Source organism: Rhineura floridana, chromosome 19, assembly GCF_030035675.1.
Source record: "Rhineura floridana isolate rRhiFlo1 chromosome 19, rRhiFlo1.hap2, whole genome shotgun sequence".
Classification (NCBI taxonomy): Eukaryota; Metazoa; Chordata; class Lepidosauria; order Squamata; family Rhineuridae; genus Rhineura; species Rhineura floridana.
In genome coordinates this window covers 27,155,026-27,169,468 of record NC_084498.1, presented here as the reverse complement: position 1 = coordinate 27,169,468, position 14,443 = coordinate 27,155,026, and the positions used below count along the sequence as shown (strand labels likewise).

Below are 14,443 nucleotides of genomic sequence, written 5' to 3'. Positions count from 1 at the left end.
GTGGGGCTGATGGACCAATGACCTGACTCAGTGTAAACCAGCTTCCTATTTCAATCTGCTCTTTATTCAGATCCATGAGGACTAGAACCTTACTTTATTTTTAAGGAAAAGGACTTAGCTCAGTTGGAGAGCACGTGCTTTGCACGGAGATGGTCCCAGTTTCAATCCCCAGTGGCATCTCCAGGTAGGGCTGGCAGAGACGCCTGCCTGAAACCCTGGAGAGCTGCTGCCAGTCAGGGTTGACAATACTGAGCTAAAGTTGATTTGTCTTCTTCACCTCGCATCTGGGACCTTGTAAAGTGCAATTATGTGTGTGTGTGTGGGGGGAATCAAACACTTTTGGACATGAAGGGTGTTGGAATGTATGAGGTTCAACTCCAACTTGGTGGGTTGAGGCTGCATGGGGTTAAAAAGGGTAGCTAGGGAGGAGACTTTGTTGCTAGGCTATACCTGTCCTTTGATCCTTGTCATCTCTCCCCTTCCTGCTACTGATATGCAAAGGATGTTTATCCCAGTTCTTTCCCGCCTTCCCACAGTTCTTCTTCTCTCTCGAGAGGGGAGCAGACATCTTTCCTTTGTCTCTCCCTCTCAACCAGCACGAGGGCCAGCACCGGGACCAGTGCTCGCTGCTCCAGCATAGCCAGTTAAGCTAGATATAGAACTCTTTCCTATCAAGCATGTACTTCCAAAATAAAGTAGTTGTTTCTTATTTTAAAGCTCAAAGTCTCTGTCTGACTAATTTGCAGGGAAGGTAGAGTCTTAGCAATGATTCAAACACACACACACATGTAAGCTCGCTCAAAACTTCTCCGCTCTGCTACGCAACTCGATAGAATTCCGACAAAGGGGGCATGCACCACCGAGCCACATTTATTGGGGGGCACTCAGTCTGGCACCAAAGGACAGTGTGGCCAGGCAATTGCTGGGGCCCAGATTGAGTGTGGGGTCCATCAACCAGGGCACAGTGCTGAAGAGAGAAGACAGCCACATTATCAATTACTTAATTAATTAATCACCTCACACAGCAGTCTCAAAGCTGCTATGGAACTCTGGAATTGAGACCTTTTTAGAGGATGTTCTCCACTTTATAGGATTGGCAATCAATTGGTCCAAGACTTTGGGCATCCAGTCTCTGAGGAGCAAGACAGGTTTGGTGACCCAGTAAGGATAGAAAACTTCCCGCTGCCTCAGCACTCCGCCTTTCACAATCTCCCGGGCGCAGTCTTCTTTCGGACTTGCCGTCATGGTGATTTTGCCACCCACTTCCCTCAGTGCAGAGTCTGTAGGAAAGAGCATGGAAGGAAAGTCAGCTCTGTGGAGAAGGGATCGAGCAACACAGGGTGTGTTAAGAAGCTTCTGGCCCATCTAGCTCAGTATTGTCTACACTGACTGGCAGTGGCTCTCCAGAGTTTCATATAGGGGACGTTCCAGCATCTCCGGGGACTGAACCTGGGACCTTCTCTTGCAAGGCAGGTGGTCTGCCACCGAGCTGTGGCTCTTCTTCCAAGGAGGGCCGTGACATCGGTGGCCAGGTGTCCCACTTTGCCATCCTCTATCTGCAGGCTCTCAGAAAGTCCCCTATTGGGAGTCCTCTAGTTGTGTTGGGAGTACAGCATCAACACCCGTAACAAATAACCTGAAGCAGTGGGTGGGGGGCCGCGATAAAGAGGAAAGCAACTGATTCTTCCCTCACTGATTCCTTCAAAAGTAACCACTTGCTGATTGTTTTTCTCAGGCTTTCCTTCCTTCCTCCTTCATCTTGCTGGTTAGCGTGTGAGAGTGATGACTCTAAAACGGGGACATGGATGTCTGTACTCAGAATGTCTTTATTTCCCAGTAGCAATAAACCTTAAGCTTCATTACTCCTTCAACCACCAGCCTGACCAGGCTACTCATTTCTGCACTCTGCTGCAGTATATGCCAAACTCCAATAATCTGAAGGTCTGTCTGTTCAAAGCCCCACAAGGGGGGTCTTCCCCACTCAGACGAGATGCATTCTCTTTAAATTATAAGGATTTTTCTTCTTCTATATTTGCATCTATACATATTCATATTCATACATATCCATATTCATGCTTGTGTACCCAAATTTGCTGCCCTCTTTTTGGCGATGTTGACTGGCTGCCCTTCCTGGGGCTTACCTGTGTCGATGTACCCCAACACGGCAACTGTGATAGGCAGGTCGATTTTCCGAAGGTACATCTCAAGCCGCAACCCGCTGTAGAATCCCTCCAGGGCAAATTTGGTTGAGGAGTACACAATGGAAAATGGAGATGGAATTCGGCCTGAGAGAGAGAGAGGAATATATTTTGACTTAGAAGGTTGCAGAATCACTTTTGTTGGTGATCTGAATCTTCCAGCCTGGTTCTCTGCCTGGGTGCTAAATTTAGTAATGTTTACTCCCCAAGAAATGTACATAGTGTCATTTGTTTTGATGGGGAATAGCCCATCCTTCTTGCCAGGTGTCTGGCCCTGAGCTGATAAGCCCAGACAGCGTTGATCAAAATTATTTTAACATTTGAGGTGCTAGAACTGACCTTTGAGGGGCCAGCTCTGTCTAGGATTTTTAAAATAAATATGTGCCTGTATGAAATGTCCGGAAGTCTAGCAAACTTTTTTGCCTAGAAAAATTTCAGTGTCAAGCTCAGGTTATGTCAGGAAGTCCAGTTTGATGGGATTGTCTGTTGCCTGCAGACAGGGCACTGCACAGAATTGGTGTGTGTGTGTGTGCGCGCTCTGATGCAGACTGCAGAGTGGCAAAGAGTGTCAGCTGTGAACTGGAGTGAGGAGAAATCTCACAATGAACCAGTCCCAGCATGCAGGCATCAGCACCTGGCCTCTCCCCTATGAGGAAAAGTTAAAATGCTTGGGGCTTTTTAGTGTGAAGAAAGGTCGAGTATGGGGGGGATGTGATAGAGGGTGTATAAAATTATTCATGGCATGGAGAAAGTGGCTGGAGAAATGCTGTACACAGGAAGATTTCAGGGGGAGACAAAAGAAAGTCCTTTTCCACACATTCCATTGTTAAAACGAGGAGATTCATTCCCACGAGAGGCAGTGATGGTCTTTCAGACTGGAAGTCTGCAAGGGAGGGACCATCTCTGATCATTGCACAAGTGATCTGGGAGCTGTTTTTGGGCTGAAGAGCAGGGTGGAAATGCTTCTAAATACAAAAATAAGGGGTAATTCAGATGCAGGAGTCCACAGTTGCGAATTGCACTCTGCAAGGAACACCCTCCCGTACCACTCATGGAAGATATGACGATGATGCTGCCGCGAGACTCTTGCAATGCGCTCAGTGCAGAAACCGTGAGCTGGACATAGCTAAAGAAGTTGACGGTCATGGTGTTGATCACGGATTCCATGTCTCCTTTGAATGGGCCAAAATGGGCAGACCCTCCCATATGGTTCAGTACCAGCAGGTCCAGACCGCCTGAGAGACAGCGAGCGAGCAAGCGAGACTTATAAGAAGCAAAATATCAACACCTATCCTTGGAGAGGAACTGAGGTCACTCATTTTTCCACATCAGCCTACAGGCTTTCCCTTAAAATATCAACCTGAACTGAGTCTACTGTTCTCATGATACCACCCTTTGCCAACCTGGTGCCCTCTAGATGTTTTGGAGTACAACTCCCATCAGCCCTAAGATAATTGGACCATGGTGGCTGGTAGCAATGGGAGAGGAATTTGGTGAACCGATCATTAAAAAGTGAACCCGTCTAATTCGCACCTCTTAGAGCAATATGCAAAAGTGAAATGTGCTGTCTTTGCAAATATGAGTATCCCTGAACTTTGCCACGCAGCTCTCCAGGCAAGAAACATGGGGAATGGGCTTAAAAATGCATATTACAGTGGAAAGACCATACACAGATTAGTAGAAATCACTTACAAAAACATGTAACTATTAGGAAAAATTGCATAAAACATTTGTGTATTAGGAGAAATATGTGCTAAATGCTGTTGAATTTTTGTGATGAGCTTTTTTTAAAATGGCAGCTCTGGAAAGTGATGCAGAAATGTGAATTGAACAGATTCATTTATCTCTGCTGGTTGGGGCTGATGAGAGTTGGTACCTGGAGGGCACTAGGTTGGGGAAGGCTGCTTAATCCAATTCATGCATTCTGAAAGGGGGCAAAACAGTCAGAAAAGTAGAAGACACACTAGTTGTCACAGCATTGGATCCCTGCATGGGCCAGCCAAGAGGCAGGCAGACAGGGTGAGTGGCTGAGGTGACCAAGAGAGGAATTCTGCCAAGGCCCCTGCAATGATTCAGTGAGATAAAAGGCTTAAGGAGCCCTTTGCCTGTGCTTCAGGCAGCTTGTGTGACAGCCCCTTAGGAGCTGGAAGAACAGTCGCTGCCCTTCCTCCAGCCTGGAGTCTCCCTACCAGATACAGGACAGCCTTTCAGCTTTACCCAAGACGGTCTTGGTTTCTTCCACAACTTGCTGGGCAGAAGTCAAATTACTCATGTCCGCCACAACATACCAAGCGGAGCTGGCTCCCAGGTCCAGACACTTCTGAACCACCTGAAGAGAACAGAAAAGAAGAAAAAAGAAGAGGGAACTTGAAAATGACCCCCACAAAGATGACAAAAGGGAGATATTAAGGACTTAAAAGCAAAGTGTTTCAATGTCTGCTTTCTTCAGCTGCTCTGATGTGGAGGGGCAGGGAGGGAAGGCCAAGAGGCGTCCTGAGAGTTCAGGAGAATCTCTGGAGTATTGACTCCGAACAGATGGTCATCTGAGGGTCTGCAGCTCACCTCCTGGAGTCGTTTCTCCGTCCCGGCTGTCACCATCACGTGGGCCCCCATCCGGGCAAACTCGTAGGCCATTTGCTCCCCTATCCCTGTGCTCGACCCCGTCACCAGGACGCGCTTCCCTTGCACCATTTCTGTAGACATAAAGGAGGTTGTCAAGAACAGCCTTCCACATCCTAGTGCCCTCCTGTCACCCCAGCCAGCAAAGCCCTGTTGGAGAACAAATGAAACCATGCTGCCTGGGGCAGATGGGACCTGGAGTGCAAAACATCTGCAGGGCACCAGGTTGCGTGTAGGAGCTGTAGGAGTTTTTACCCGAAGAACATCGACTTGCCTTCTTGTGTGTGTGTGTGTGTGTGTTCGTGTGTGAGATATCTGCATCTGAGTCACTGAAGAAGTTGTTTTCCAGATGTGTGGACAAGGATAGGCGTGGTCAGGTCTTTGTCTGAGAAAGCAACCTCTGTGGGTTGAAACTGATGGGCCTAAGTCAGTCGTGTTCAATAATTTCAATGGGTTTACTTTGTACTAGCATTGGATGCAACCTTGTTTCTGTGGCCGGGGGCGGGAGTGGGGAACAGGTGCACATGTGAAGGATGTGCATGGCTCAGGGGAGGAGAGCCCCTGTTCTGCATGAAGAAGGCCCCAGGTTGTATTCCCAGAGTCTTGAGGTAGGGCCGGGAATGTCTCCATGCCTATATCCCTGGAGAGATGCTGCGGAGACCAGCGGTTCCCAAACTTTGTTCCCCAAGGACCACTTGAAATTGCTGAAGATCTTGGCGGACCACCTAATTATTCTTCTGCCTGTTGTAGTTGGCACAAGGCAGCCTCCTTTGTGCCTGTGCATTAAGGGCTGCAGCTCAGTGGAGAGCATGTGCCTGGCATCTGACAAGGCCCCAGGTCCAGTCCCCAGCAGCATAGGGATGGCAGAGATTCCCTTCCAGAAACCCTGGAGAGCCGCTGCCAGTCAGGGTAGACAATACTGAGATAGACTGAGCAAGGGTCTGATTCAGTATAAGGCATGTTCCTCTGTAAATCCTCCCAGAACCATGAGGACTAGACTCTTACTTTATTTTTAGGGGAAGGACCATGGCTCAGTGGTAAAGCATCTGCTTTGCATGAAGAAGATTCCAGTTTCAGTTCCCAACAGATAGGGCTGGGAATGTCCCCCTCCTGAAACCCTGCAGAACTGCTGCCAGTCAGTGCTGACAATACTGAGCTAGATGGGCCACTAACTTCTGACTCAGTAGAAGGTAGCTTCCTATGTGCATCTCCCTGCACACTCAGTCCCTGACCTTGCCTGGGTTTAGCGTTGAAGGTCTGCAGGGGAGTTTATACCTGCATTTGCTTGAATGCCCGCACTCTCGGTGTGATCAGGGACCCTGATAAACCAGGAACCTGAGTCTTCCTTCTGGTCTCTGGCAACAGCTGGTAGCCAACACCTGGGTTAGGGCTCGGGAGGGGAGAGCATTCACTCAGCTGCCTTGCAGTGCAAACCTACCAAAATCCTGAACCAATACGCAAAGCAAAATGCAGCTCTTTTCTTCCCCAAATTAGCACTGCTTTGAATTTTGCAATGCAGCTTTTCCAGCCGCAGGATACATGCAAACATGTATATGTAATTGAGAAGGGCATGCCTGCGTTGAGCAAGGGGCTGGACTTGATGGCTCTTCCAACTCGACTATACTGTGATTCTATGCAAAAACAGGCATGTGATGGAAAATATAACATACAAAAATGCATTCTCTTAAGGAGGGGAAATTGCTTGCAAAAATGCACATACAAGTGTATATATTAGGAGAAATCCACACTAAAATACTGATGAATTTTCATACAGAGTTTTTAAAAAAAATAAAAATAAAAGATTGTTAGCATGTGCAGAAATGTGGAACAACTGAATTTAAGGTTGGAACAACCGAGACAATGAAATTGACAGATTTTTCTGTCCCTAGTTGTAGCAGGCGCCTAATGGGTGTGTGAACTTCCCCAGGGATAGCAAAGCACTCTTGGCTTTTGCCTGCAAGAGACTATCAAGGCTGCAGGTCAGGAGAAGCGGAGACTTCTGGTCTTGCTTACCTTCAGAGAAGGTTTCCTGGCTGTAGAAATAATAGGCGCAGAGACCGACAAGGAGAGAAGCGAAGAGTTTCAGGACAGCCATGGTTGCCTTTGGGATCAATTATTAAACTCAACTGGCTGTTCTTGTTCAACAAGGTTCAACAATCCAGATCCAACCCACAATGACAGAGTAGGCCTCTCCCAGTTGGGTTGAGCAACGTCTCTGGGCTGGCATAGAACTTTCTTTGTTGACTCTAGCTCAACAAATGGCAAAAACTGCAATTCTCTTAAAATAATCTTTCTTTATCCCCTTGATCGAGAGGTCTCTTAAAATGTAAAACACAGAGAGGATCCAAAATGCACCCCAGCCCTAAAATAGAACATGTCTCAATATGCTTAAAAATGAGTATTTTATTTTTCAAACTTCCAATTCATTAATCAATTAATTAACTAATTAATTAAAATGCGGCTATCTCCTGTCATCAGCACTGTCTCCTGGTTGGTGGACCCCATGTTCACTCTGAGGCCCAGCAATTGCCTGGCCACACTGACCCTTGGTGCCAGCCTAAGTGCTCCCCCCAATAAATGTGGCTCGCTGGTCCATGCCCCCTTCGCGTCCAAAAGTGTTTGATTTCCCCTCCCCCCCACAATTGCACTTTACGAGGACTCAAATGTGAGGCGAACAAGACAAATCCTCCTGCCAGCATTAAAAATTTGAATTTGGTGACTACAAAGAAATACCTCCTACAAAGGTAATGTGAAATGTTTTCAAAACTTTGCCATGGTGGCAAACTTTGTAGATAGAACCATGTAGCAACCTCGTGCAAGGAGTTTGCAACACAATGCAGCTGAGATCGGCCCCTGACATTTTGAAATGTATGAACTCTGGAACTTAGTCCTTTTTAGAGGATATTGTCCCCTTTATAGGATCCGGTAAGCATTTGTTCCAAGACTTCGAGTATCCAGTCTCTGAAGGCTAGGATAGGTTTGGTGACCCAGTAAGGACAGACAACTTCCTGCTGCCTCAGCACTCCGCTCTTCACAATTTCCCGGGCACAGACTTCTTTTGGGCTTGCCTGTATGGCGATGCTGCCATCCACAGCCCTCACCTCAGTGCCTGCAGGGAACAGCATGAAAGGAAAGTCAGCTCTGTGGAGAAGGGATTAAGCAACACAGGAAGTGTTAAGCTGCTTCTGGCCCATTTAGCTCCATATTGACTGCACTGACTGGCAGTGGCTCTCCAGTAGGGTTGCCAGGTCAGAAGTATCTCAAATTGTGAGATTTCAGGGGTGCGCCCTAGTGATGTCTTTAAGCGTGATACATTAAGCATCAACCACAGTTGCTTGGAGCACACAATTCAAACAAAAACATTTCTCAGATTGGAAATTAAGACAGAAATGTTAGCTAAAAGAGGGAGCCTGGGTAGGGAACATTTAATTTAGCCTACTTGTTTCTGGCAAGAAGAGGGGCCTAATCTGCCCCTCAGGATGAAAACAACAGAGGGGAACCATGACCACCCCAAGGAAGAAGCGAACACTTAAAATGCAGAGGAAATAATAATGTACAACCATAGTATGAAATCAGATACTTATTGGGACATAGTACGAAGAAATATTTATATAAGCATGACTGTCAAAGATGTTTATTATTTACACAACCTGTCAAGATATTTATAGTGAAATCCTGTTTGTTTACTCAGAAGCAAGTCCCAATGTATTCAATGGGGCTTACTCAAACAGGGAAGCATGCATAGAACTGCAACCTCAAGTGATTAAGGACATTCACTCATCCAATCCAAAATTCAGAATCATGCCACTTTAAGCTGTTTTGCAACTGTTTATACGTGTTTTTATGGTTATTGGATTTTAAAGGGATTTATTTCTTATTGTGAGTTGCCTTGGTTTCCAGTCAGCAACCCTACCTCACAGGGTTATTGGAAAGACTCCATATATACACATGCACTGGGGACGTAAAAATACACACACCCCATATAATAGTTTATTGTCAAAACCAGTTGGCCAGAACATTAAAAAAAATCAGTATTAGTTTCCTACATAATAAAAACTATGATACCTAAGTAAGCCCTGCCTAATTGCTTTAAAAAATAGGATTGGAGAGGAAGAGAAAGATTTACAACACAATTCTTTGCTATGTTCACTCAAAAGTCCCATTAATTTACAGCACAATCCTAACCATGTCTACTCAATAGTAAGTCCTATTGAATTCAATGGGGTGTACTCCGGGTACGTGGGATTAGCATTGCAGCTTTACACCCAAAAGGTTCATTACTCCTTCAACCACCAGCCTGACCAGGCTACTCATTTCTGCACTCTGCTGCAGTATATGCCAAACTCCAATAATCTGAAGGTCAGTCTGTTCAAAGCCCCATAAGGAGGGTCTTCCCCACTTGGATGAGATGCATTCTCTTTAAATTATAAGTTTTTTTCTTCTAAATTTGCATCTATACATATTGATGCTGGTGCACCCAAATTTGTTGCCCTCTCTTTTTGGTGATGGTGACTGGCTGCGCTTCCTGGGGCTTACCTGTGTCGATGTACCCCAACACGGCAACTGTGATAGGCAGGTCGATTTTCCGAAGGTGCATCTCAAGCCGCAACCCGCTGTAGAATCCCTCCAGGGCAAATTTGGTGGCAGAGCACACGACAGAAAATGGAGATGGAATGCGACCTGAGAGAGGAAGAGAGAGAGAGAGAGATAGGAATATATTTTACTTGGGAGGTTGCAGAATCTCTTTCGTTGGTGATCTGAATCTTCTGGCTTGGTTCTCTGCCTCTTTGTGTGGATGCTAAATTTAATAAGGTTTACTCCCCAAGAAATGTGCATAGTGTTAATGACTAACTTTGCTGTGGGATAGCACATTCCTTGTGATGGGTGACTGGACCTCAACTGATAAGCCGAGAAAGGTTGATCAAGATTATTTTAAGATTTGAGGTGTTAGAACTGAACTTTGAGGGGCCAGCTCTGTCTAGGATTTTTAAAATAAATGTGTGCCTGTATGAAATGTCCAAAAGTCCAGCAAACTCTTTTGCCTAGAAAATTCCAGTGCCAAGCTCAGATTATGTCAGGAAGTCCAGTCTGATGGGATTGTCAGTTGCCTGCAGACAGGGCACTGCACAGAATTGGTGTGTGTGTGTGCGCGCTCTGATGCAGACTGCAGAGTGGCAAAGAGTGTCAGCTGTGAACTGGAGTGAGGAGAAATCTCACAATGAACCAGTCCCAGCATGCAGGCATCAGCACCTGGCCTCTCCCCTATGAGGAAAAAGTAAAATGTTTGGGGCTTTTTAGTGTGAAGAAAGGTCGAGTATGGGGGGGATGTGATAGAGGGTGTGTAAAATTATTCATGGCGTGGAGAAAGTGACTGGAGAGATGCTGAACACGGGAAGATTTCAGGAGGAGACAAAAGAAAGTCCTTTTCCACACATTCCATTGTTAAAACGAGGAGATTCGTTCCCACAAGAGGCAGTGATGGCCACTGGGTCAGATGGTCTTTTAGACTGGAAGTCTGCAAGGGAGGGACCATCTCTGATCATTGCACAAGTGATCTGGGAGCCATTTTTGGGCTGAAGAGCAGGGCGGAAATGCTTCTAAATACAGTAAATAAGGGGAAATTCAGATGCAGGAGTCCACGGTTGCGAATTGCACCGTGCAAGGAACACCCTCCTGTACCACTCATGGAAGATAGGATGACGATGCTGCCGTGAGACTCTTGCAACGCGCTCAGTGCAGAAACCGTGAGCTGGACATAGCTGAAGAAGTTGACGGTCATGGTGGTGATCATGGCTTCCATGTCTCCTTGGAGTGGACCAAAACTGCCATAGCTTCCAATATGGTTCAACACTAGCAGGTCAAGGCCCCCTGAGAGAGAGAGAAAGATATATATACTTATAAGAAGCAAGATATCTACACCCATCCTTGCAGAGGGACTGAGGTTGCTCATTTTCCACATCAGCATACAGGCTTTCCCTTAAAATATCAACCTGAATTGAGTCTACTGTTCTCATGATACCACCCTTTGCTAACCTGGTGCCCTCCAGATGTTTTGGACTACAACTCCCATCAGCCCTAAGATAATTGGACCACGGTGGCTGGTAGCAATGGGAGAGGAATTTGGTGAACTGATCATTAAAAGGTGAACTGGTCTAATTTGCACCTCCTGGAGCAATATGCTTTTTTAAAAACAACAACAACTCTGCAAAGTGATGCAGAAATGTGAACTGAAGTTAAGACTAGATAAATGAGAAACTGTGAGACATTGAAACAGATAGATTTGTCATTCTGTACTGGTTAGGGCTCATGAGTGTTGGCATCTGGAGGGCACCAGATTGGGGAAGGCTGCTTGGTCCAATTAATGCATTCCTAAAGGGACCTAAACAGGCAGAGAAGTAGAAGACACACTAGTTGTCACAGCATTGGATTCCTGAATGGGCCAGCCAAGAGGCAGGCAGACAGGGTGACTGGCTGAGGTGACCAGGAGAGGAGTTCTGCCAAGGCCTCTGTAATTGTTCACCATGAAATGAAAGGGTTAAGGAGCCCTTTGCCTGTGTTTCAGGCAGCTTGTGCGACAGCCTCTGAGAGCCTGGAGGAAAAGTTGCTTCCCCCTCCTTGCTGGATAAAAGAGAGCCTTTCAGCTTTACCCAAGACGGTCTTGGTTTCTTCCACAACTTGCTGGGCGGAAGTCAAATTACTCATGTCCGACACAACATACGAAGCGGAGCTGGCTCCCAGGTCCAGACACTTCTGAACCACCTGAAGAGAACAGAAAAAAAGAAAAAAGAAGAGGGAACTTGAAAATGACCCCCACAAAGATGACAAAAGGGAGATATTAAGGATTTAAAGTATTCCAGTGTCTGCTTTCTTCAGCTGCTCTGATGTGGAGGGGCAGAGAGGGAAGGCCAGGAGGCGTCCTGAGTGTTCAGGAAAATAACCTGGGGGTCTGCAGCTCACCTTCTGGAGTCGTTCCTCCCTCCTGGCCATCACCATCACATGGGCCCCCATCCGGGCAAACTCGTAGGCCATTTGCTCCCCTATCCCTGTGCTCGACCCCGTCACCAGGACGCGCTTCCCTCGCACCATTTCTGTAGACACAGAAGGGGATTGCCAAGATCAGCCTTCCACATCCCGGTGCCCTCCCGTCTGCCAGCGGGGTATATTTGCATTAGCTTGAATGCCTGTACTCTCTGTAGATTGCAGGACTCTCAGCCACGATTCTTTCTCTATTTTTGCCTTTTAGCTTTTGTTCCTAGTCTCAGCAAGTTCTCTTAGCTTTACTGCCTCACCACTTTACGCCCTGAGCCCGTAAACCTGTTAGGATCTATGGATTATAATGGTATTTTGTGGAATTAAGCCCATGCAGTAAATGCTAAGTGGTAGCTACACTTCAGCTTGTTAGAAATTGCACTGAGAGTCTGCTATAAGAAAAATAACAGACTAAGTTTATTGCAGGAAATACATTCCGATAGAAAAGACCTACATCTGACAAACTAGACAGGAGATGGTGCAGAAGAGATGTCTGCTGCATCTGTGCTCCTCCTGAGGGAGCCATGCTGGCAAGAAGGACAAAGGGAAGACAGATCAGAGCAGGAGCAGGAAGGGAGATTAGTTTACTCTGAGGATATCAGTTTACACCTGGAAGGAAAGGTGATCTTAGGTGAGAGCGGACAGAACAGTCTAGGAATTTAGGAGGACTTCTCTCTACTTCCCATGAAGTATTCAATCCCCTCCCAGGCTTCAAGCTGAGCTGCACTGTCACATTTCCTACAAGTCTTCCTTCTGGACCCTGGCAACAGCTGGTAGCCAACACCTGGGTTAGGGTTAGGGAGGGGAGAGCATTCCACTCAGGTACTTTGTAATGCAAACTTACCAAAATCCTGAACCAATATGCAAAGCAAAATGCAGCTCTTTTCTTCCCCAAATTAGCACTGCTTTGAATTTTGCAATGCAGCTTTTCCAGCCACAGGACACATGCAAACATGTATATGTAATTGAGAAGGGCATGCCTGCGTTGAGCAAGGGGCTGGACTCGATGGCTCTTCCAACTCGACTATTCTTTGATACTATGCAAAAATAGGCATGTGATGGAAAGTATAAGACACAAAAATGCATTCCCTTAGGGGGAAATTGCTTGCAAAAAATACACATACTAGAGAAGATCGCATATGCAAGCATATATAACAGGAGAAATTCACACTAAAATACTGATGAATTTTCATGCATAGTTTTTTTAAAAATATTGTTAACGTGCAGAAACGGGGAAGAACTGAATTTAAGATTGGAAAAATGAGAAAATGAAATTGACAGATTTCCATCTCCATAGTTGTCGCAGGCACCTAATGGGTGTGTGAACATCACCAGGGATAGCAGAGCACTCTTGGCTTTTGCTTGCAAGAGACTATCAAGGCTGTGGGTCAGGAGAAGCGGAGATCTCTAGTCTTGCTTACCTTCAGAGAAGGTTTCCTGGCTGTAGAAATAATAGGCGCAGAGACCGACAAGGAGAGAAGCAAAGAGTTTCAGGACAGCCATGGTTGCCTTTGGGATCAATTATTAAGCTCAACTGTCTGTTCTTGTTCAACAAAGTTCAAAAATCCAGATCCAACCCACAATGACACAGAGTAGGCCTCTCCCAGTTGGGTTGAGCAACGTCTCTGGACTGGCACAGAACTTTCTTTGTTGACTCTAGCTCAACTAACTGCAAAAACTACAATTCTCTTAAAATAACCTTTCTTTACCCCCTTGATCAAGAAGTCTCTTAAAATATAAAACACAGGAAGGATCCAAAATGAACCCCAGCCCTAAGATAGAGCATGTCTCAATATGCTTTACAAAATTGTATTTTATTTATAAAACATCCAATGCATTTTGGCTAGTTATTGTTTAAGAAAGGCCTTCTTTGGGGACTTTAAAAACAGACAATACATCACATGAACACTCAACTTTTAAAAACAAACTAAATTGATTACATCCAAATAGAAAATCTGCATTTTTTCAGGGTCTTGAGAAATGTTCTTTCTTCTTTTAAGGCAATAAGTCTCTTAAAAATCGATGTGGTTGAGTTTTACAGACCACTGAGCACACACGGCTGTTCTTCTTGAGCCCTCTGGCTGTACCCCTTTACTGGAGGACACAGTTCATGTTTAGTTTTGGAAAAAGGCGAGTGGGGGGGACATGATAGAGGGGTGTATGAGGTTATGCATGGTGTGGAGAAAGTGGACAGGGAAAAGTTTTCCCTCCCTCTCTTGTAACACTGGAACTCGTGGAATTCCAGTGAAGCTGAACGTTGGAGGAGTCAGGACAGACGAAAGGAAGGACTTTTTCACGCAGCGCACAGCTACTTTGGAATTCTCTCTCAGAAGAGGCACTGATGGCTGCCAAGTTGGATGGCTTTAAAAGAGGATAGGCAAATTCATGGAGGAAAAGGCTATCAGTGGCTACTAGCCATGATGGCTACGCTCTTCCTCTGTGGTTGGAGGCAGGATGCCTCCGTGAACACCAGATGCTGGGATCGATGACCCTCAGGTCCTGCTGGTGGGCTTCCCATCGGGGCATCTGGTCAGATGGACAGGCTGCTCCTTATATCCTTATGGTCATGTCCAGCCCTGACCCAGCACCAGACCCAG

The 14,443-nt window shown here is 46.1% G+C and overlaps 2 protein-coding genes across 2 annotated transcripts; both read right to left on the bottom strand.

Annotated features, from left to right (window-relative positions):
* Positions 1-849: 849 nt before the first annotated feature.
* On the bottom strand, positions 850-6,949 carry LOC133373284 (hydroxysteroid 11-beta-dehydrogenase 1-like protein B). The gene is given in 7 exon segments (XM_061602818.1): positions 850-1,095; positions 1,098-1,280; positions 2,142-2,285; positions 3,245-3,433; positions 4,416-4,527; positions 4,761-4,891; positions 6,831-6,949. Coding segments are annotated over 7 exon segments (870 nt in total). The 5' UTR covers positions 6,913-6,949; the 3' UTR covers positions 850-1,066.
* Positions 6,950-7,200: 251 nt separating this feature from the next.
* On the bottom strand, positions 7,201-13,388 carry LOC133373286 (hydroxysteroid 11-beta-dehydrogenase 1-like protein B). The gene is made up of 6 exons (XM_061602819.1): positions 13,268-13,388; positions 11,775-11,905; positions 11,465-11,576; positions 10,497-10,685; positions 9,354-9,497; positions 7,201-7,926 (listed from the first exon to the last, which is right to left on the bottom strand). Exons 1-6 carry the CDS (start codon positions 13,347-13,349, stop codon positions 7,712-7,714), a joined length of 873 nt encoding a protein of 290 aa, XP_061458803.1. The 5' UTR covers positions 13,350-13,388; the 3' UTR covers positions 7,201-7,711.
* Between the last annotated feature and the right edge of the window lie 1,055 nt (positions 13,389-14,443).

Excerpts from the sequence above, each read along its gene's own strand:
- LOC133373286 (XM_061602819.1), bottom strand. The coding sequence starts at position 13,349 with ATGGCTGTCCTGAAACTCTTTGCTTCTCTCCTTGTCGGTCTCTGCGCC. Across the intron at positions 10,686-11,464 it reads AGAAACCAAGACCGTCTTGG|GGGGCCTTGACCTGCTAGTG; the intron begins GTAAAGCTGAAA and ends TCTCTCTCTCAG. Across the intron at positions 7,927-9,353 it reads GTTGGGGTACATCGACACAG|GCACTGAGGTGAGGGCTGTG; the intron begins GTAAGCCCCAGG and ends TGTTCCCTGCAG.